Source organism: Pleurodeles waltl, chromosome 8 (assembly GCF_031143425.1).
Source record: "Pleurodeles waltl isolate 20211129_DDA chromosome 8, aPleWal1.hap1.20221129, whole genome shotgun sequence".
In the NCBI taxonomy this organism is placed as follows: Eukaryota; Metazoa; Chordata; class Amphibia; order Caudata; family Salamandridae; genus Pleurodeles; species Pleurodeles waltl.
This window is the reverse complement of record NC_090447.1, coordinates 1,339,562,504-1,339,585,400: the sequence shown is the minus strand read 5'-3', so window position 1 is coordinate 1,339,585,400 and position 22,897 is coordinate 1,339,562,504. Positions and strand designations below refer to the sequence as shown.

General features: G+C 43.5%; 1 protein-coding gene across 2 annotated transcripts in view; it reads right to left on the bottom strand.

Annotated features, from left to right (window-relative positions):
- LOC138248623 (myb/SANT-like DNA-binding domain-containing protein 4) overlaps positions 1 to 22,897 on the bottom strand; it is a 62,619-nt gene that overhangs the window by 18,259 nt on the left and 21,463 nt on the right. The window contains exon 3 of one of the 2 annotated variants that reach the window (XM_069202346.1): positions 20,982 to 21,026. The exons of the other annotated variant lie outside the window; for it this stretch is intronic. Within the exon in view, the coding sequence (XP_069058447.1) occupies positions 20,982 to 21,026 (45 nt within the window). The remainder of the gene's footprint in view (positions 1 to 20,981; positions 21,027 to 22,897) is intronic. 2 annotated transcript variants of the gene reach the window in all.

Genomic DNA, 22,897 nt, shown 5'->3' with positions numbered 1-22,897 from the left:
TTGGCTGGTGCCACAAAAAATGAGAGTATTGAGTGCTTTATGCAACTTTTAATGGTTTGAGGCACTGCGGTCATTTCCAGGTCTTTTTGTAGTGGCATCTGGTACACATGTAAGTTTCAATGCGTCTGTGCATGACATCTTGCTGAGGTGAAGCTATCCATAAGGCCTGGCCAGAGCTCCCAAGCACCCTTATGGCCTACACAGTCTTTACCACTCTACAAAGGAGAAGACAGAAACAGTGGCTGTGTGATAAATTGGTGCGCACTTCCACAATGTGAGCTGAATTGTCAAACGCAATGCATATTTGAGAATGTCCACAATTTTGTTCAAAAGATTGCCACAGTGGTTATACACCCAAGGTGTCAATTCTGAGAACCCATATGGGTTAACAGTTGCTTTAAGTCCACGAGTAAACCACGGCACATCACAACTTAATTTTTTTTTCCCTGGTTTATTGTTCCATAGTATATTAGTGAATGTCTAAACATTGAATGTTCATATCTATTCTTATATATTCAAAACATAGAACAGCAGCAAAGGCTGAAGTAATTAGAGATAGTCCACAGCCACAGATGTAGCTGTTCAAGACACTCCGACAGCCAACACGTGTTTCGTGAACAACTTGACTTTTTCAAGGCTGTAAATGCAATTTGAAAGAAAGAAATCCTTATCAAGTTACTTTTCACAAATGTCTCGCATTCTATTGTAGAGGGTCAGTGCATGCTAATCAACACCTACTACCAATAACAAACCCATATAAGAGACTGGGGCACTCCTAATGGTTATAAGAGGCCGTGTGAACAGAAATTACCAGAGTAGCAAAGTCTCATGCCAAGTCCAAAACAACCAACTAGAAACACCAAAGCAGCGTGATAGAAACTTTAAACTGGAGGAAAGTGACAAAAAAGTACCTAGGTGAGGTTATGTGACAAGTATATGTCCCACTTATTACAAGCCAGAAATAGTATGAAGAGAAAAAGAGAAGAAAGGGGCAGCCCCTTATAAGGAAAATGAATAAGTGAGATCATACTGTAAAGAGCATGTTGCTAGAGTGTGTAGTGGTTCCTGTCCTTAAGATGCTGTTGCACACTCAGCGTGTACATAAAATGTTGATCGTGCATAAAATAATCAAGTAAGTGTTTTGACTAAGGGCTTGGGGTTTGTACCTACATCTTTGCCAGATTTCACTGACATTCATATCAGCTTATTCAAATTCATACTCAAATGCAAGTTATACAAACATCTTAAGGACAGACCAACTATGCCTTCATCCATACCTAATGTCACTCCATCGTGTGAACTGTCCATTAAAGATCTTAAGGATGTACAGACCCTATTATCCTTACAGGACACAACTAACACTACAGTCACACCCTCCTATGAAGAGATACTATGGGACCTAGGTTTAGACACCTTAGGGGTGATTGATAGCGGACTAAAACCAGCTTCTAAATACACTCCCACATTCCCATCAGATAATACAACCCCATGAGCAGAATAATTAAGGACATAGAAGGAAAACTAGGCTATTGGAGAGACTTGGGTCTTCTGACAGATTTAGAGTTCAGGTATATGTTCAATCCTGCACCCCAATTTCCTTGTATCTATGCTCTTCCTAAGGTACACAAGATGGATAATTTTCCTACGGGTAGACCTATTATTTCTGGTATTGACTCCCCAAGTGAGAAACTATCAGAATACATTGACATAGATCTACAGCATGGGTACTCACAAACTTTTTCTCGGGGGCCAAAATTGCAGTATGGTTTGCGGCCGAGGGCCGCACTGAAGTGACAGCGGGGGGCGGGGCTTAGAGGGGGAACAACCACCCCACCCCCTTTTTCAAAACAATGCCCCTACCCCAGTAACACACACAGCGCGCACACACACAGCGCCATCTGCTCTCACCCCTACCCCAGTAACACACACAGCGCCATCTGCACACAGCGCCATCTGCTCTCACCCCTACCCCAGTAACACACACAGCGCGCACACATACAGCGCCATCTGCTCTCACCCCTACCCCAGTAACACACACAGCGCGCACACACACAGCGCCATCTGCTCTCACCCCTACCCCAGTAACACACACAGCGCCATCTGCACACAGCGCCATCTGCTCTTTACCCCAGTAACACACAAAGCGCCATCTGCACACAGCGCCATCTGCTCTCACCCCTACCCCAGTAACACACACAGCGCGCACACACACAGCGCCATCTGCTCTCACCCCTACCCCAGTAACACACACACACAGCGCACACACACAGCGCCATCTGCTCTCACCCCTACCCCAGTAACACACACAGCGCCATCTGCTCTCACCCCTACCCCAGTAACACACACAGCGCCATCTGCACACAGCGCCATCTGCTCTCACCCCTACCCCAGTAACACACACAGCGCGCACACACACAGCGCCATCTGCTCTCACCCCTACCCCAGTAACACACACACACAGCGCACACACACAGCGCCATCTGCTCTCACCCCTACCCCAGTAACACACACAGCGCCATCTGCTCTCACCCCTACCCCAGTAACACACACAGCGCCATCTGCACACAGCGCCATCTGCTCTCACCCCTACCCCAGTAACACACACAGCGCGCACACATACAGCACCATCTGCTCTCACCCCTACCCCAGTAACACACACAGCGCGCACACATACAGCGCCATCTGCTCTCACCCCTACCCCAGTAACACACACAGCGCGCACACATACAGCGCCATCTGCTCTCACCCCTACCCCAGTAACACACACAGCGCGCACACACACAGCGCCATCTGCTCACACGCCTACCCCAGTAACACACACTACATTAAAAACAAATAAATAAATAACCAAAGAGCCTTACCTGACTCAAAGCACTGTAAAGATGCCACAAATCTGGAACAGCAGGCAGGCAGGCGGGCAGCAGACGTGGAGCCGGTGACAGCAAGCAGACAACCAAAGCCCCGTAAAAGTTAGCTGCAAGCGCTGACTTTTATGGGGCTTTGGCTTCCACGATCGTCAGGGCAACGCAATAAACAATGGCCGCCGTATGTAAACAGAGAGGAGGGCCGCGGGAGCATGCTCCCGCGGCCCTCCTCTCTGTTTACATACGGCGGCCATTGTTTATTGCGTTTGGTGTGCGTCTCGCGGGCCGCCAAGTTAGGTCCGTGGGGCCGCTGGCGGCCCGCGGGCCGTACTTTGAGTACTGTTGATCTACAGCCTTTGGTACAAAATCTTCCATCATACATTAGAGATACGAAAGATTTACTTTGTCAGATCTCAGATTATGAATGGACGGACGGTCATATTCTAGCCACCTTAGACGTTACCCTCTTTTCTGGGTATGCAGATTTAAAGAGACGTATGTTTGCAATACAACATTATCTGGACAACAGAGAGGCCACTACGCTAGAGCACTCATGCATGCTTATGGACCTAATACAGACTGTTATGAATAATGTGTTTTTACATGAAGGCTCTTGGTACCAACAAATTTAGGGAGTTGCCATGGGTGCGAACTTCTCACCATCTTTCGCAACCTCTATATGGGGTACTATGAAAAATAGCACATTTGGCACAATTGTTCCCCCGAGCTTACGCAGCACAATGGTTTGAGGCCGGTATATTGATGATGTTCTTCTCTTTTGGTCAGGCAATTCTATATCTCTAGACCTATTCATCACTCACCTTAATCAAAATACCTTCAACATCAAATTTACTAGTGAGTATAGCACTACTGCTGTTAATTTTTTGGACATCACCCTGTATATTCAGGACAGCAAAATTTGTCCCAACCTTTTCAGGAAACTAACTGCATCAAACTCTATTTTGCATGCTAGTAGTGCCCACCCATATTCACAGATCAAAACAATTCCCTTTGGTGAAGCCATTAAAATAAGACAAAATTGTTACGATGATGAGATTTTCACACACGAACTACAGGAATTGGAAAAATGCTTCCTAACTCGAGGCTACCCCAGTAAGCTCATCAAAGAGACTCACAGAAGGATTAAGACAGTAAAGAGGTCTTCATTACTTGCCAACACAGGCCACAAGAAGGACTCTAAAATGACTGGTGTGTCATTAATAATACCTTATAGTACAGCAGGCCCAGATGTTTACAAGATCCTAAAAAAAGAATTGGTCACTTCTATTTTCAGACAACACACTCAAAGGTGGCATTAAAAGCAGACCAGACATTATACACAGTAGAGGTCGAACTATAAGGGACCGACTTTGTCACAGCTACTTACCACCTGCTAGTAAGGATATGTGGATTCCACAGCCCCCTCCAGGTTTTTACAAATGTGGTTGGTGTAATATATGTAACTACATGATTGACAAGACCAGATCTTTTTGTTACAATACGAGTATCACACACCAAATCACACACTTTATGAACTGTAACACCAGATTTGTTGTCTACTGTCTTATCTGTGTTTGCAAACGAATATACATAGACAGCACGATTAGAACTTACAAGGAAAGATTGCAAGAACATTTTAGGGCCATTAAAAACAACAATACTGAATATCCCTTTGCTGTACATTACAATTCGGCCCATGCTCATAGGGAGATCTTGCGGATTACAACACGTTATCGCTACTTTGGGCAAATGCCCTAGGGGTGGTAACAAGACCCTTCTGCTCAGGCGTCTAGAAAGGAGATGGATTATTAAACTCCGAGCAGTGGAGGAGGGCCTTAATATAGGAAAGGACCTGCATGTTTTCCTATAAATGTCTTAAGTTGCATTTACTTGTATGTTATTGTTCCATCTTGGCATGGACACTCAATTTATTTGTATTGCTTTTATCATGTGATAAGCCTGGATTTGGACTTGTGACTGTCTCTCCCTCATGGTTGATCTCATTTGCACATTGTATATACTTATGTTTCTATATATTACGCAAGTATATATATATATATATATATATATATATATATATATATATATATATATATATATACACATACACACACATACACACACACACACACACACACACACAATTGCGCTTGTGTTGGCACACCTGTTTAGCAGACCCTTGCCTACATGCTCCTCTGTTTAAGTGCCTTAATACCAGACTCCCCCCCCCCCCCCCCATAGCAACATATCAGGTATTTGTGACGTCCTTCGTCCTTACTGTCTTTCTGCTCCTACTTTGTGTGGGGTATTTTGTATAACTATCTTGTGATTTGTCACGTCATTTAAATCCAATATGTTTCATACGATGAATGAAGACCATCTTATTAACCCCAGCTATTGCTGAACGGGCTCTTCTATTCTTCGTGCACTATTTTATTTTCACCACTATTATTCATTACTCTTTTCGCCATATTCGTTGTGCTATCTATTATTCTATTTTTCGAATGTCTGTATTAGTTTACACACATACATTTGTTTCTCCTATTACGCGTCATATTGAATCTCAACGTAGAGACAACATTTTCCGAGTCCCTTTTCTATTTTTCTTGTCCTTCCGGACACATAAAAGCAACATAGCAGAACCAGCTCAAGCGTTCACAAACACGCGTGGTCGGATTTGACTTTGAATGCAGGACGGGTATGTACATACTCATTTTGATACTTTCTATGAGGCTTCTTAGCCTCCAGTACTATCGTTAATGCCTATTTTGAGCCAGTCTTTGTAACTAGTTATTAGCACCGGAACCTTCAAACTCGGCTCCGCTTATTTTTCCGCGCAGTTGTATTTCAACACAGCGACTCTAATACGTTACCATGGCTGACTGCAAGGGCAACGTTGTACTTCACCCACAAAATATAGTATAATATTGGGAAGCATATGACCATTTTGAGCATGTTTGCACGCTCCTGTACACTTTTTATAATTCCCTGTTTTTGTACTTAGTTATTTCAGCCATTCGCATGGACTAAACATGGCAGTTTTTTCCTTCAGCCATTACTTATGAGTTGGTCCCCTACCATTTGCATATACTTATATTTGTATTTAATTTTAGATTTTCAGACTTACCATGGTCCGAGTTAAATACATTGGACCACATACTTAACAAGAACTTCAGAACTCATTAAGATTCTCTTTGGAGCTAATTTATGCATGATCAACGTTTTATGTACATGCCGAGTATGCAACAGCATCTTAAGGACAGGAACCACTACACACTCTAGCAACATACTCTTCACGGTATGATCTCGACTTATTCATTTTCCTTGTAAGGGGTTGCCCCTTTCTTCTAATTTTTTTTTCTTTATACTATTTCTGGCTTGTAATAAGTGGGACATATACTTGTCACAGAACCTCACCGTAGGTACTATCCTGCAGGATACTGGGGGAATGAAAGAGTTTTTTTCTAGCCCACAACATTTAAATGAACTGTGCAACTATTTCAGAATATATCATTGTTACGAACACACAAATGAAGCACATTTTCGTAACTTCTGAAGTGTACTGGAAACAAATACTTTAATATGGTCAAAACAAAATCAATTAAACTAGGTGATGCAATTTCCACACATTTGTCAGCGGACTGAATAGATTAATTTGTAAAACTGTATGCATGTGCAAATGTAATGCCATTTCAACTGAAAATATATTGTCTGGAATGGCAGTGTGCTACCACACAATGAATACTCCACTCTACGACACTCCACTACACTGTGCACCACTCCACGGCACTCAATTCTATGACACTTCACGATACACCTCTCTACTCTAACCTGTACCACTCTATTCTATGCCAATGCACTCTTCCCTGCTCTACACCACTGCACTTTTTGCCACTGCACTCTGTAGCACTCCAGGCCACACCTACCAGCTCTTCACAACTCCGATGTACTCTACAACACTCTGCAACACTGCACTCTATGTCAATTCAATCTATACCAATACACTATTCTGTAACACTGAACTCAATGCCCCTGCATTCTGCCAATCCATTCTATGCCACTGTAACCTACTCTGCACCACTGCACTCTACACCATGACACTTTATGCCACTCTACACCATTGTACTCTACACTGCTCCCACTCTACTCTACGCCACTTCACTCTACTCTGAAACAATCTACACTACGCCACTGCACTCATCACTACATCTCTGCCACTGCATTCTATGCCACTACTTTTAACCACTGCACTCTACGCCAATGCACTCTTCACAACTGCACTTTGTCACTGCACTGACAATCCACTCTGCAACACTGCACTTTCTGCCACTAAACTCTATGCCATTCTACTCTGCACTACTCCACTGCTCTCTACGCAGCTGCACTGTACGCCATTATATTTTACATCACTCTGCTACAGTAGTCTACACCACTCCACTGCAATCTATGCCACTCGACTCGCCTCTGCACCATTGCCCTCTGCATCACTTAAGTCTGCGCCAACTCACTATACACCACTCTCATCTAGCCACTGCACTCTACGGTGCCGTATTCTACGGTGCTGCATTGTATGCCGCTGAATTCAATGCCACTGCACTCTACACCATCATACTCTGCAACATTCTACACCAATAAACTCTACACCAGCTCTTTCTACTCTATGCCACTCCAGTGTATGCCACTCTACATGACCCCACACTATGTCACTCCAATACACAACACTCTGCCACTCTACAACACTCCACACCGTTTCTCCAAACCACTAACTTTTAGCAATGCTGAACAGCAGCCATGCTGGTATAAAACATGGCTAAGACACATTGGCAATGCCAATAGCTCTTGCACAGGAGAGACCTACGGACTTTACAATTCTTGTTAAGTAAGCATTACATTATGTCTAAAGCTCCATGTGTCTCCTTTGCCTCATCACCACCTTTCACTATTGCTCAGCTGAAGGGAAAGGCGGGGGAGTTAGGTAATCAGTGTTTTGTTGTTGTTGGCCATTTACTTTTTAAATGCAGGAGACAGGGGTGGTGTGGGTTCAATTAAATGCTGACGATTTTCAGCCTTGGTCAAAACAGCAAGTTCAAAGTTCTCTTCATTGTCAGATGTCCCTCCGTGCAGCATACGTTTTCCAGAGCCCTAGATGGATATAGCCTACTAGTATTTGAAGAAAACTGAGGGTACATTTTTGGAGAAATGCTAAAATAGTGAACACCTGCCTGACAAGACCAGGCAGATGAATGTTTTAAACTGTTCTCCTCTGAAGAATATGGGGAATTATACATAAAAATAAATGTGGTAGAAAGAAAAGGGGAGAGTCAAAAAGTATTAAGGTGTAGGCAGAGGTATCAGGATATATTCGGGGGTAATGTTATCGGAGGAAAAGCAGGGGGTAAAGGTCAGGGTTTAGAAATTAAGGAAAATATTACTCACCCCAAAACATCGGTTTATGGCTTATTCTTTTGTAGATTTGCGTGCAACAGGATCCTGGAAACAAGCATTGGAAAAGCTAGGCCTAGGCAATGCTAGAGCTATTGGCTTTGATAAGGCTAATGTCTTTTAGCCATGTTGAACGGCCCTGCAGGAATTTTTGAACATGACCGGCAGGCTGTATAGACCTAATTCAATGAGAATGTATACCAAAGGGCAGTTTCCTAAACAGACCAAGAGAGCTGGGGCATCAGCTGCATGCCGAGCAACTTCCTCTGCTCCAGCCCTGTGGCAAGCAATAATGGGGGAGGGAGTGCGGGCCGAGGGGGTAAAATAATGATAAAGGATGGGCAGGCTAGTAACATGCGAGAAGAGGAATTGGTAGAGCTAGTGGTTCCCAGTGAAACGTGATCCTGAAGTACTCTTATCGAGCTTCTAGTAAAAATAACACCATTAAAATTAACATGAAGGCGTTCAATGAATAGTATGTTAACAATTTTTGCAATTCGCTTACAAAATTATTGACGGATGTCAGACTTCTAATGGTACAGGTTGTTGTTTAGAAACCAGTGTGAGATCCAGCAAAAAGGGTACGCTCTAGAATAACGCATTGTCAGTCCTACCTTCACTCAGAGCCACGTAACCCCTTGCTCAGGAAGCCAGAGCGACCTATATGGTACTAAAAGCTATTAACTAAATGCTAATCTAACAAAGCCACTTTCCTTGCGATATTGTCATTTTATTCACAGAACATATATTTTCATCTTGCTGCTATCGTGGTAGTACAGATCTACTGAAATAGAAATAAATATAAAAATCGAGAGGTCTCTGTCAGAACCCAAGAAACGTCCATACTTTCAACATTCAGGTAAATCTGAGCTACTAACTTAAAAATAATAACCAACTGTTGGGACTGAAATATTTTACATCCTTGGAAAAGGAAACGAGGACCCTGCAAATGTGAAGTCTGCGATAAGTGACTTTTCCAAACCAGGCGCCAGTTTAAAGGAAAATGAGGTCACATGAGCAGCCATGGATTTGTTTCTCCCTAGGTGTGAAAACAGCACAATGTAAATGTGTAATCATAACTGTATTCATATAGCACTCATTACCCTGACGAGGTGTTGAAGCACTGTACGGTGAGTAGCACGCTACTCCGGAACCCAAGGTTAGTGTTTTCAACTTGTGTTTAGTTTTAATTATTGTGATTAGTCATGTGCGATCAACAAAAAACGACATGCATTTACTCCAGTTTATTTGCGATAGAATATAGTATTACCACTTGGGTGTTGTCACGAGTGAGACTTATGTGGTTTCAGGTGAATGATTTGTGAGAAAGGATGGCTGGGATTAGATCAAGTAAAGTTGCAGGAATAGGGTTTTAAAGAAGAAAGAGTTGTGATCTATGAAATGAGGTGTCCGCAAACTGCAGAATTACAATAAGAGATTAAGACAGGCAGGTATGAAACCGAGAGGGCACTATACTCAGAAATGGAAGGCATGCACAAGACGGACGCTTAGAAGAGGGTCACTCTGAAGAAAGAAAAGAGAGGAATCAAGCTGAAGGAAGCCAAGGTCAATTTTCCTGCACGGTTTTAGGTGTACTGAGGGAGGCTTTCTGAGATAGCCAGCAATCTGAGGATGCAGAGCACAGAAGACAACATTACATATAGTGTTCCATGTATGGGGCAGGCACCTTAAATCCAAGTGTACACAGCACAAACATTAAGAGCTCGAGCCTGCTGTGTGACAAGCCCGGGGAATCCCTTTAAAACAGTCAGGATTATCCTAAGCTTGGTGCAGGGTCTGAACACTACCCAGTGGGAGATGGTGCAAATGTCTTCTTTAGAAAGACACCTTCTTTAGAAAGTCTCATTTAATTATCTATTCTGCACTAGAAGAGAGTTTCACTAACTATAAATGAGCTATTGGACACCGGATAACACACACTCACGAAAGTGCAGTCAGATGTATACCTTGTTTTGTAACCTAATCCCATTCTAGACTGTTTCTATGGCACCGCAGAGCAACCACTGAAACGAAAGTTGCCTGGCTGTAATAACCCAATTGAATGTTGTGTGCGTTTATGCAAGTGTATATGCACTGTATGTATAAGCGAAGCACAGAAATGGGGGCCTGTGGGTTCCATTTTGGGAGGCCACCACACCTCTGGCCTGTTCCTGTGCATAAGATGGGGGTGAGGTGATTTTCCCCAGACAGCGGGAATAAATTGCTGATATTCCTGAAGTAGGCGGGAGGATAATTAGCACTAAAGTGGGGCCGAAGGAGACAGGGCTCCTATAGAAGTTTAATTAGATCCTTTTGTTGAGAGGGGCTGCTAATCATTCATCCTGTAGCACGGACACCTTGGTAGATGGTGGAATTGGGAGGCGGGGCTCCAGTCTCTGCTGTTCAGAGTTAGAGGTGTACTTTAGGTGAGGCCAGCCTTTTGACACTTTTTCCACGATCACGGTCTTTGTGGCTGTTTATAGCTAGGCTAGGCTCAGATAGTTCAGACCTTGTTGCAGCGCTGTTGTGGGTATTCCAGGTGGAGACAACCCTGCTGTGATAAGCATCACTCTGCACAAATCCTGAGTCTGCAGAACAGCATAGAGTGGCATTTGAAAGACAAAGCCCCCCCAAAATCAGTTCTGTGTACCTAAATTTCAATCATGTCTAACGACTCACACTTTGTTTGAAACACCAATTCAGTCTTTCAAAACAAAATGGATATTTACAAGCCCGCATGCCATCTGAAGCATAAACCCATCACCACATGTGCACACACTGCACTGATATCCCCCATCCCAACATCCTCAAGCCCATCTTGTGGAAAGATTTTTCAGACTACTGAGGCATTTGGGGCAATTATCAAAATGTGTTCAGCTAATCTAAGCGGCTCCAAGAGGTGAGGCATTGGTTCCTTACTACTAGGCAGGGGAGGTGAGGTGTTGGCTCCTTACAGTTTCCAAGGAGGTGATATGGCATCAGTTCCTTATGACAAGGCATGGTCGATAAATTCAGCAGGTCAAGACATGAGCCGTTGACTTTGAGGTGTCGTAATCACACCAAGGGCCACAGGTGCAGCAGCGGACTCGGCTGCACAGCACTCTGGACTCGTGGTGCGGGGGCCACGGCTCTGGTGCAGGCAGCGGTACAGAGCAAGACAGCGGTGCCAGTTCCGAAGTTGTTCTGGAGTCAATGTGCTGGTTTCTTCCTTGGACCACCAGAACTCACTCCTACGGGCCCAAAAACTGGATTGTGCACCACTTGACAAGTTAGGGCTCTCAGCAAGGGAGCTCAGGCTCTGGTAGGCGACGTCTTTGATGTCCTTGACACTTCTTAACAGGAGGCAAGCTCAGTCCAAGCCCTTGGAGAACCTGCGGAAGCAGGGTGTAGGAAGCAAAGTCCAGTCCCTTCACTTCTAGGATAGAAGCAGCAAAGCAGCAGGCCAGCACAGCAAAGCAACAGGCAGTGACAGTCCAACCTGCACATCCAGCTCCTCTTCCTGGCAATATGTCCTCAGCCCAGAAGGATTCTAAATTTGTGGTGTCAGAGGTCCAGCACTTCTACCCATTTCTGCCTTTGAAGTAGGCAAACTTCAAAGAAAAGACGTGTATTCCACAGCCAGGCAGAGGCACAGAATGGTTAAGAAAATGCCCACCTTCTAAAAGTGGCACTTTCAAACTTACAATTTAAAAAAGTCACCAAAGGATGTATTTTTAACATGCGAGCTCAGAAACCCCAAACTCCACATCTTTCTCTGCTCCCAATAGGAAATTACACTTAAAAGATGTTTGAAGGCAATCCCCAAGTTATCCTATGGGAGAGAGAGTCCTTGCAATAGTGAAAACAGAACTCAGTAGTATTTCACTATCAGGACATGTAAAACACATGAGTACAGGTCCTACCTTTTAAATACACTTCACCCTGCCGATAGGGCTGCCTTGGGCCTACCTTAGGGATGACTTACATGTAATAAAAGGGAAGGTTTGGGTCTGGCATGTGGGTGCCCGTGCCAGGTCAAAATGGCAGGTTAAAACTGCCCACACAGACACTGCAGTGATATGTCTAAGACACGCTCACAGGACTACTCATGTGGGTGGCACAATCAGTGCTGCAGGCCCACTAGTAGTATTTGATTTACAGGCCCTGGACACACATGGTGCACTATGCTAGGGACTTACTAGTAAATCAGATATGCCAATCATGGATAAACCAATCACCAATACCATTTAGACCGGGAGCACTTGCACTTTAGTACTGGTCAGCAGTGGTAAAAGGGCCCAGAGCCCTAAAGCCAGCAAAAAACGAACTTTAGCACAGGATCAAAAACAGGTCAGAATCAAAATGACAGGGGATAACTCTGCAAAAACGGCCATTTCCAAGAATGCTTAAATCAGCTTGCGAGTTGTGACACTCCAAATATATTTTTACAAATAGTTCTGTGCATGGCCTCTGTATAAAACTAAATAAAACATTGCACGTTAACAGAGTTCTGAAGCTATCCCGCTTGAGATGTTCAGACAGCACAGCAACAGGAGTGAGGCAACACAGAAACAGATAGGAGGTAAGAAGCCAACACAACTGCACAGCAGACGGGCACGGGAGTAATAAAGGACAGAGCCAACTACAAAAGCTGCACTTTGTAGACTGTCAGGAAAAAAGAAAAAGAAAGATCTTAAAAACACAAGCAGTGTAAGGACAAGTATTTGCGCCAGGCTCTAGGGGAGGGCAATATAGAAGAGGGCATTGTAATTAATGGGTGGCTTCCAAGCCCACTGAATAGTAAACAACATGTCTCAAAGAGACCGAGCATGCGCTATAAAGGGAGACTTGAAAAGGACTACAGGGATTTTCCCCCACATAATGGACACTCGAAGGGAAAGATTAAAAATCCTGAAAAAGCTGTACAGAAAAATGCAATCAAACAGTTTTGAGTTTAAGTTTCCCCAGAATAGGTTTTCTAAGAAGTGTTTTGCTCTGGAAACACACAATTCCTACAATCTCATTAGAGGCACTAAAAACTAAGCCTCTGGCCAGTGATTGGATGCCAGGGCCAACTAATTGAAGGTGTCCAGTTAAAAATCGTACCTTTAGCCAGCTATAGCTTAGAGCATGCATCTTCAATGTATTTTTTCTTGGGCTTTCAGAAAGAATTGGCTAGACAGAAACAGTGGCTTCGAAAACATTCTCGGGGAGGCTGTGCACAACTGCTAATTGGGACATCTGTAACCTTCAGAAAAACCTTGACGCAACAGATGGCCACTAGCTGTGGTTTCATCCCACAAAGTATGAGCAAGGATTTGTTTAAATCTATGCAAATCTGCAAGCAGATTAGTCAACTGTTTTGTTCCATATTGTATGGACCTAACTCAGGGCAGAAAGGATACGACAGCTAAAACCAAATAACACGCTTTCTAGTCTCTGGGACATGGATACAGGGTCTGCTCAAATGACAGAGGAAAATAAAATTTTGTGGGCCATACAATCCATCCCTGAAGGAATTCACTAATGCTGCCCGCGCAACACATGTAAAATATGGAAAATGTCACTTACCCAGTGGACATCTGTTCGTGGCATGAGACGCTGCAGATTCACATGCTGTGCATTATCCTGCCATCTAGTGATGGGTAGGGAGTGTTACAAGTTGTTTTTCTTCGAAGAAGTCTTTGAGTCACGAGACCGAGGGACTCCGCAATTTCGGCTCCATTGCGCATGGGCGTCGACTCCATCTTAGATTGTTTTCCCCGCAGAGGGTGAGGTAGGAGTTGTGAATATACTAGATGTGCCCATGCATTGGAGTAGGTATGTATGTACATAATGTGTATTAAAATAATATTTATTTACAAATTTACAATTTTCATTCAACTAATAACAACGGCTACAGGCTCCCGGGGAGGTGGGAGGGCGCATGTGAATCCGCAGCGTCTCATGCCACGAACAGATGTACACTGGGTAAGTGACATTTTCCGTTCGATGGCATGTGTAGTTGCAGATACACATGCTGTGCATAGACTAGTAAGCAGTTATCTCCCCAAAAGCGGTGGTTTAGCCTGTAGGAGTTGAAGTTGTTTGAAATAATGTTCGTAATACTGCCTGTCCTACTGTGGCTTGTTGTGTTGTTAACACATCCACACAGTAATGTTTTGTGAATGTATGAGGCGTAGACCATGTGGCTGCCTTGCAGATTTCTGTCATTGGTATATTTCCTAGAAAGGCCATGGTGGCACCTTTCTTTCTAGTGGAGTGTGCCTTTGGTGTAATAGGCAGTTCTCTCTTTGCTTTAAGATAGCAGGTTTGAATACACTTAACTATCCATCTGGCAATGCCTTGTTTGGATATTGGATTTCCTGCATGAGGTTTTTGAAAAACTACAAACAATTGTTTTGTTTTGCGAAATTGTTTGGTTCTATCAATGTAATACATTAGTGCCCTTTTGATGTCTAATGTATGTAATGCTCTTTCAGCTACAGAGTCTGGTTGTGGAAAAAATACTGGTAGTTCCACAGTTTGATTTAAGTGGAACGGTGATATACCTTTTGGTAAATATTTTGGATTTGAGCGTAGAACCACTTTATGCTTGTGTATTTGTATAAAGGGTTCCTGTATGGTAATTGCTTGTATTTCACTTACTCTTCTAAGAGATGTTATAGCTTTTAGGAAGGCTACTTTCCATGTTAAGTACTGCATTTCACAAGAGTGCATGGGTTCAAATGGTGGACCCATGAGTCATGTTAATACAATATTGAGATTCCATGAAGGCACTGGTGGTGTCGTTGGGGGAATGATTCTTTTTAGACCCTCCATAAATGCTTTTATGACTGGGATTTTAAAGAGTAATGTTGAATGTGTAATTTGCAGGTAGGCAGAAATTGCTGTGAGATGTATCTTGATGGATGAAAAAGCTAGCTTAGATTTTTGTAAGTGTAATAAGTAGCTTACAATGTTTTTTGTTGACACATAGTGGTTGAATTTGATTATTATGACAGTAATAAACAAATCTTTTCCATTTATTTGCGTAGCAATGTCTTGTAGTAGGTTTCCTAGCTTGTTTAATGACCTCCATACATTCTTGTGTAAGGTCTAGATGTCCAAATTCTAAGACTTCAGGAGCCAGATTGCTAGATTGAGCGATGCTGGATTTGGGTGTCTGATCTGTTGTTTGTGTTGAGTTAACAGGTCTGGTTGGTAGTTTGACATGAGGTACTACTGACAGGTCTAGTAGTGTTGTGTACCACGGTTGGCGAGCCCAGGTTGGTGCTATGAGTATTAGTTGGAGTCTGTTTTGACTTAGTTTGTTTACCAGATAAGGAATGAGTGGGAGAGGGGGAAAAGCGTAAGCAAATATCCCTGACCAACTGATCCATAACGCATTGCCCTTGGATTGAGGGTGTGGGTACCTGGACGCGAAGTTTTGGCATTTTGCGTTTTCTTTTGTTGCGAATAGGTCTAATTTTGGTGTTCCCAAGCGTAGGAAGTAATCCTGTAGGATTTGGCGATGAATTTCCCATTCGTGTGTTTGCTGGTGATCTTGACGGAGATTGTCGGCCAACTGGTTCTGAATGCCTGGGATGTATTGTGCTATTAGGCGAATGTGATTGTGAATTGCCCAATGCCAAATTTTTTGTGCTAAGTGACACAGTTGTGACGAGTGTGTCCCTCCTTGTTTGTTGAGATAATACATTGTTGCCATGTTGTCGGTTTTGACAAGAATGTGTTTGAGGGCTTTTAGTGGTTGAAATGCTTTTAATGCTAGAAACACTGCCAACAGTTCTAAATGATTTATGTGGGGTTGTTTTTGTTGATTGTCCCATTGTCCCTGTATGCTGTGCTTGTTGAGGTGTGCTCCCCACCCCATCATGGAAGCATCTTTTGTGATCACATCTTGAGGCACTGGGTTCTGGAATGGCCGCCCTTGGTTTAAATTTATAGGGTTCCACCATTGAAGCGAGAAGTGTGTCTGGCAGTCTATCAACACTAGATCTTGGAGTTGTTGATACTGTGCTTGTGTCCATTGTTTTGCTAGGCACTGTTGTAAGGGCCGCATGTGTAATCTCGTGTTTGGGACAATGGCTATGCATGAAGACATCATGCCTAGAAGTTTCATTACAAACCTTACTGGGTAGTGTTGGTTTGGCTGTATGCTTGATGTTATATTTTTGAACGCTTGGACCCTTTGTGGTCTTGGAGTGACAATCGCTTTTTGTGTGTTGTGTTGCTCCCAAGTATTGTTGTATTTGGGATGGCTGCAGATGTGATTTCTGGTAATTTATAGAAAACCGCAGTTTGTGTAGAGTTTCTATAACGTATTGCGTGTGAAGAAGACACTGTTTAGTGCTGGTTTTTATAAGCCAGTCATCTAAGTATGGGAATACGTGCATGTGCTGTCTCCTTATGTGAGCGGCTACTACTGCAAGGCATTTTGTGAATACCCTTGGGGCTGTTGTTATCCCGAACGGTAACACTTCGAATTGATAGTGTACGCCGTGTATTACAAACCTTAAGTATTTTATGTGAGAAGGATGGATGGGTATGTGAAAGTAGGCATCCTTGAGATCTAACGTTGACATGTAGTCCTCCTTTTTTAGTAAGGGAACCACGTCTTGAAGTGTTACCATGTGGAAGTGATCCGACTTGATGAAGAGATTCAGTGTTCTGAGGTCTAATATAGGTCTTAACGTTTTGTCCTCCTTTGGAATTTAGAAATAGTGAGTAGACGCCTGTTCCTTTCTGATGGTTGGGTACTAACTCTATTGCTTGTTTTTGTAATAATGCTTGGACCTCTAGTTGTAATAGGTCTAAGTGTTGTGTGGACATATTGTGTGCCCTTGGGGGCACATCTGGAGGGAAATTTGTGAATTCTATGCAATAACCATGTTGGATAATGGCTAGGACCCATGCGTCCGTAGTAATGTGTCTCCAGTTTTGATAGTATGCAGTAAGTCTCCCCCCCACTGGTGTTAAGTGTTGGGGTTTTGTGACATTGAAGTCACTGTTTGGTTTGGCTTGTTTTAGGTGTCTGGAACTTTCCCCTTCCTCTTGGGAATTGTCCACCTCTATATGAGCCACGAAACCCTCCCCTCTGGTATTGTGCCTGATAGGTGGGTCTGGTTTGCGAGGTGGAAGGATCTGATGTTTGCATTCGAAACCCCCCTCTAAATTGTGGCTTTCTAAATGTGCCTCTGCCCTGAGGGGAGTAGAGCTCGCCCATGGCTTTGGCCGTGTCCGTGTCCTTCTTTAATTTTTCAATTGCTGTGTCCACTTCCGGCCCAAACAATGGTTCCTGGTTAAAAGGCATGTTCAACACTGCTTGTTGGATTTCTGGCTTGAATCCAGAGCTTCGTAACCATGCATGCCTGCAAATGGTTACCGCAGTGTTGACCGTTTGTGCTGCTGAGTCTAATGCGGACCTTATTTGGTTGGTGGAAATTGCTTGTCCTTCCACGACCTGCTGGGCAAGTTTCTGGTGTTCTTTAGGCAAGTGTTGTATAATGTGTTGCATCTCGTCCCAGTGTGCCCCGTCATAGCGAGCAAGTAGGGCTTGTGAGTTTGCGATCCGCCATTGATTGGCTGCCTGTGCTGCCACTCGTTTGCCCGCTACGTCAAACTTCCTACTCTCTCTGTCAGGCGGTGGAGCGTCTCCTGACGATTGAGAGTTTGCCCTCTTTCTTGCTCCTCCTACAACCACTGAGTCTGGTGTAAGTTGTTGTGTTATCCTCTATTGGCTCAGAGTGCATTGCTACATTATGGAACGTAGCTGCCCTTGATAGTACCCGTGTATATGCAGTACTGTCCTCTGGAGGTGACGGCTTTGTTGTGTAACAGTCCGGACTGTTGTCTGATACTGGTGCATCATACAAGTCCCATGCATCAGGATCATCCTGCGTCATCCCTGTATGCGTAGGTGAATGCATTGGAGGTGTTCCCACCAGAGACAACTGTGGTGAGAGTAGTGGGGAAGGTTGTGGAGAAAAACTTGGTGGTGGTGTTTTTTCTCTGGCCACCTTTGCCTTTGGCTGCATTTCTGACTCTTGAAATGCCAGCTTTCTTTTTGTTTTAATTGGAGGAAGGGTTTGTATTTTCCCAGTCTCTTTCTGGATATGCAACCTCCTTTGCGTATGGTCTGGCTCAACCATACTTATTTCCTGCTCAAATCTGTGCTTTTCATGCATTTGGCTGGAAAGTCCTTGCTCTTCTGTGTAGGAGCTTCTTTTCGGCTCCGAAGCCGCTTTTTTCGGTACCGATGTTTCCGATAAAGTCTTTTTCGGTTCCGACGTTATTTTCCTCACCTTGGGTGAGTCGAACTCTCGGTATCGAGATTGTTCGGTGCCGGAATCTCGACCGGAGTCGGAAGTCTTTGGCAAATCTCTGGCCTTTTTCGGTGCCGATGTTTGGTCACCTTCTTTTCGATGGGTTAAGCCATGGCCTGCTGGCGGTGGCGTCCCCTTGGCCTTAACGATCTTTGTGTGAGTCTTGGACGGGGCAGTTTTACTCACTGTTTTCTGCATCGTCATGGTTCGCTCACTTTCGGAATCGTCAGAGTCCATCCCCTGGATGGAAATTCTTTCCTCCTCCTCGGCGTAGAGTTGTTCTCTCGGTGTCGACGCCATTTGTAGTCTTCTCGCTCGATCACGAAGGGTCTTTTTTTATCGAAACGCTCGACAGGACTCACAAGTATCCTCCCTGTGTTCTGGTGATAAACATAGATTACAGACCAGGTGTTGGTCTGTATAAGGATACTTTGAGTAGCACTTCAGACAGAAGCGGAAGGGGGTCCGATCCATTAGTCTTCGTCGATGGATGCGTTCGGGCCGACTAAGCCCGGCTGAAGAGCGGAAGACCCGAAGGGCCGCCGGAGCGCCTCTGCGATCGGTGCCGATACGATAACACTAACCCGGTACCGAGCGATAACAATACCGTTGAATTTTCGATATTTAGCTAACTTTCCCGATTCGAAATACAGAGCGAAGAGGAACACGTCCGAACCCGATTGCAGAAAGAAAACAATCTAAGATGGAGTCGACGCCCATGCGCAATGGAGCCGAAAGGGAGGAGTCCCTCGGTCTCGTGACTCGAAAAGACTTCTTAGAAGAAAAACAACTTGTAACACTCCGAGCCCAACACTAGATGGCAGGATAATGCACAGCATGTGTATCTGCAGCTACACATGCCACCGAACACACACACACACACACATATATATATATATATATATATTTTTTTTTTTTCTCCCTGAGAAACCAATGTAGCAGCAGCAAACACCATCTCCGAATATCCAGCTGTCACAGAACCCATTTGGGCATTGAGAAACACTCGAAGTCTATCCTCTGGACTGAAAAGTAGCCATATTGTTTAAATTCTTCACAGTGGTAATGTGTTTGTAAGCTGTACGGAGGTAAGCTTGTATTGTTTTCATAAATGTATTTTAATGTTCACAATTTAGGCCATAAAGAGATAAATTGAAAGGTTTAATTACACACTGCTGCTTAGTGGAGGGAATGACGATATGAACAAATTATTTGTTTTTATTAAGCTGTGATACTGAAGGTTACGCTCCTCAAGGGGTCAAGCTGGACAGCAGGTCATTTACAGGAATGGATCAGACATCATAAGAATGGTAGTCCACGCTCCTTTCTGAGTATCTGCCAGGAGCATTCTTGCACATGGAGATAGGACAACTGACTGTGCTTCATCAGTAAACCTAAAGTATAAAAATTTGTCAGATGCAGACTTTTTTCCTACAGGTGTGGGGGAAAGGAAAAAACACAAGCGTCTTTGGGGCAACACACAGTGCTTTGCCCAAGTAACAATAGCTTGTGTATAGACAGCTGCATAGTCCAGTCCCAAATAAGAATCAGTGTAGGAAACATAAAACCACGTTTAATTATAAAGAAAGTTCTATGCATTATTAGGCTCATATATTGACAAATCAGATGATACAGGTTGTTCAAGTGGATGTACAATGCCCTTAGAGGAGTAGAACACGTTTAAGGGAGCTGACCCTACTACTGCAAAAGCATCACCAGACTAAGTAATAAAGAGGAGACGTCCCATCTGCCAAAACTATATCAGATGTCTTTACCTAAAAGGCTTATTAGAACCTCTAAGGGGATTATATTTCTGATGGCCTGAAATGCTACTAAGTTAACAATAACAACAGAAGACAAAAATCAAGACTGGATGACTGATGTAGGGTGCAAAGGCAATAGAATTGCCATTCAAATGATGAGTCTGGGAGGGATGATGGTACTGTATGCCTTCCAATGATGAGTCTGGGAGGGATGATGGTACTGTATGCTTCCTATGTCAGCAACTTATACCTGCAACGCGCAATGGAAACATATTAGGGGGATGCATTCTGCCCTTGATGAATGTGATGCTCAATCGAGCCTACTCCACAGCCACTTCTCTGGTTTCCAAAAATACGATTCTGACTGACTAAATAAGTGATGCAAAGCATTTAGGTGGCCCAATGTCTACTAAATGTGCCTTGTTGCTTTACTTCTTTGTCCACTCGGATAACAGATACTCAACACCTACTCTTACGTCTCTACATTGGATATGCACACAAAACTGTGCACATTTGTGTCAGTTATATTGTCTTTCTCCAGCAACTTGCACAAAGCTTCTAATTTACCTTTATATAATTTTGCAGAGGTGCTAATAAAAATGAAGACTAACCTGCTCCTGAAATTTCACTGGTCCACGCAGGTGATTGTTCCAGGGCTAAAAAACAAAAATAACCAAGGATCAATAAGCTCATGAACTGTTTCAAAATCATAGAAGACCAATGTTTTGGAAAGAACTATGATCATTAAAGGTCTGAATGTAGCACTGTTAATCTTCCAGGCACTGGTGCCACTTGCCCCCCTCAACCTTCCTCCACCCCCAGCTGCCCTAGAAGTATTTGGCTCTTGGCCAATATCTAGGTACCAATGTGTTTTTATTATCCTTTGTTTTGTTTGTCATCAACTCAAAGCCTTTATGAGAGAGTTCTAAAATGTAGCTATTGCCATTCAGCACAGGAAATAGAGTTGGATAGATTAAAGCCAATTTTGATCGATTTAATTTATTTGCTGTAAATTAGACGGAGCGAAAAAAAAAAAAACAAGGTGAAGAGCATGACTGTTATATAAATCGAATCTGATTGACATAGAAGCTTTTTTGAATCCCTTGGCCCTCTTATAGTTCACGAACCTCCTACACCAAGTTTGATCCAATTGGATGGGAAGATGTGGCATTTTGGCTACAGTGGCCACTAAGAGGTTTGGGAACTGGCTAACAGGCCTGTACTGAGATAAAACCATTTGGAGAGTACAGACCCCACCGAGGTGGAACTGTGATGAGAAATATGAGAATATATACATGTTCCCTACAAAGCAAACAAAAGACGAGATGACATTAAAATAGACCTAACAACTAACCTAAACTTTTCACTGGCACAAGTTTGCACTAAGAACTGGGTCATGGCCTGTGACTTGCTGGTACTAAAGGTATCTGTAGATTATTTTTTTTGGGGGGGGTAGGGTTGGCTTTTTAAAGTGTGACCACGCATAACGTTGTACATACACAAAATATGCATAATAATATTATAACTTTTGCACATAAGTCAAAGGAGACAAAGATTACAGGGAGTTGCAAAAGTCTTAGCTCCATTGAAATACCTATAAGGAACGCTTATTCAGGAACTGCTGGCCAGTTAGGACTATTGCATCAACAGATTTGCACCATAAGAGCACTGGCCTGAGACCAGGTGACGCACACAAGGCATTCCAATAGGTCACACCTTGTTTTCCGAGACATGTCAAGCTGGGAATTCTAGCATCTTCTTTGAACGCAGGGGGACTGTGCAGGAAGAGGTTGAATGCACGCCATGCTCCTTACAACTACTTAGGAAGAACGAAGGACATGTCCGATGGGTGCTGGAGGCACATTAAATGGGGCAGGTCACTAACTGCAAAGAGTGCTTAAGGCGATGCCCAACACCTGGAAGGTACAACCGAAGGATGCGACCAGATACATTTGGGTATGGAAAATTGGAGACTCAACTAATCAGATCAGAGCAAAACTACAAAAATCCACAAAAGAAACTTGCCCAAGGGATGTAATGGATAATCTTCAAACTCAGTAACCAAAAATTATCTTTTTTAAAGTGTCCATATGCTTGACTACTACCAAAATAACAAAGGGATGTTATGTTCACAAACCAAAACATAAATCACTGTGAAGCTCATCAGCTATGGTTACGTTATTCAACTACAGCTCAAGTAATTAACTGCGCATGATCCAGAGATGTGGAGTCTTTTAAATGATCCACTTATCCGCGGGACTTAAATCTACTTGTTCTGTTAGAAAAAAAAAAAATCAATTTGTATCTTTTGGTGCGATGCAGCGGGTACCTCATTATGGGGATTCTCATTGTATCAGAGATCGGATAACAGGCTCTCTGATTATACTGAAGCACATGTTATATAATTTCTAGTCAAGCTGATTTTGCAACCTTTCTACAAATCTGCATACGGGGGTGAAAGTAGGCGGGAAGTGGTAGTCTGAAGGCAAGAAAGCCCTGCGAGTCTGGCACACCCAAGAAATGACTT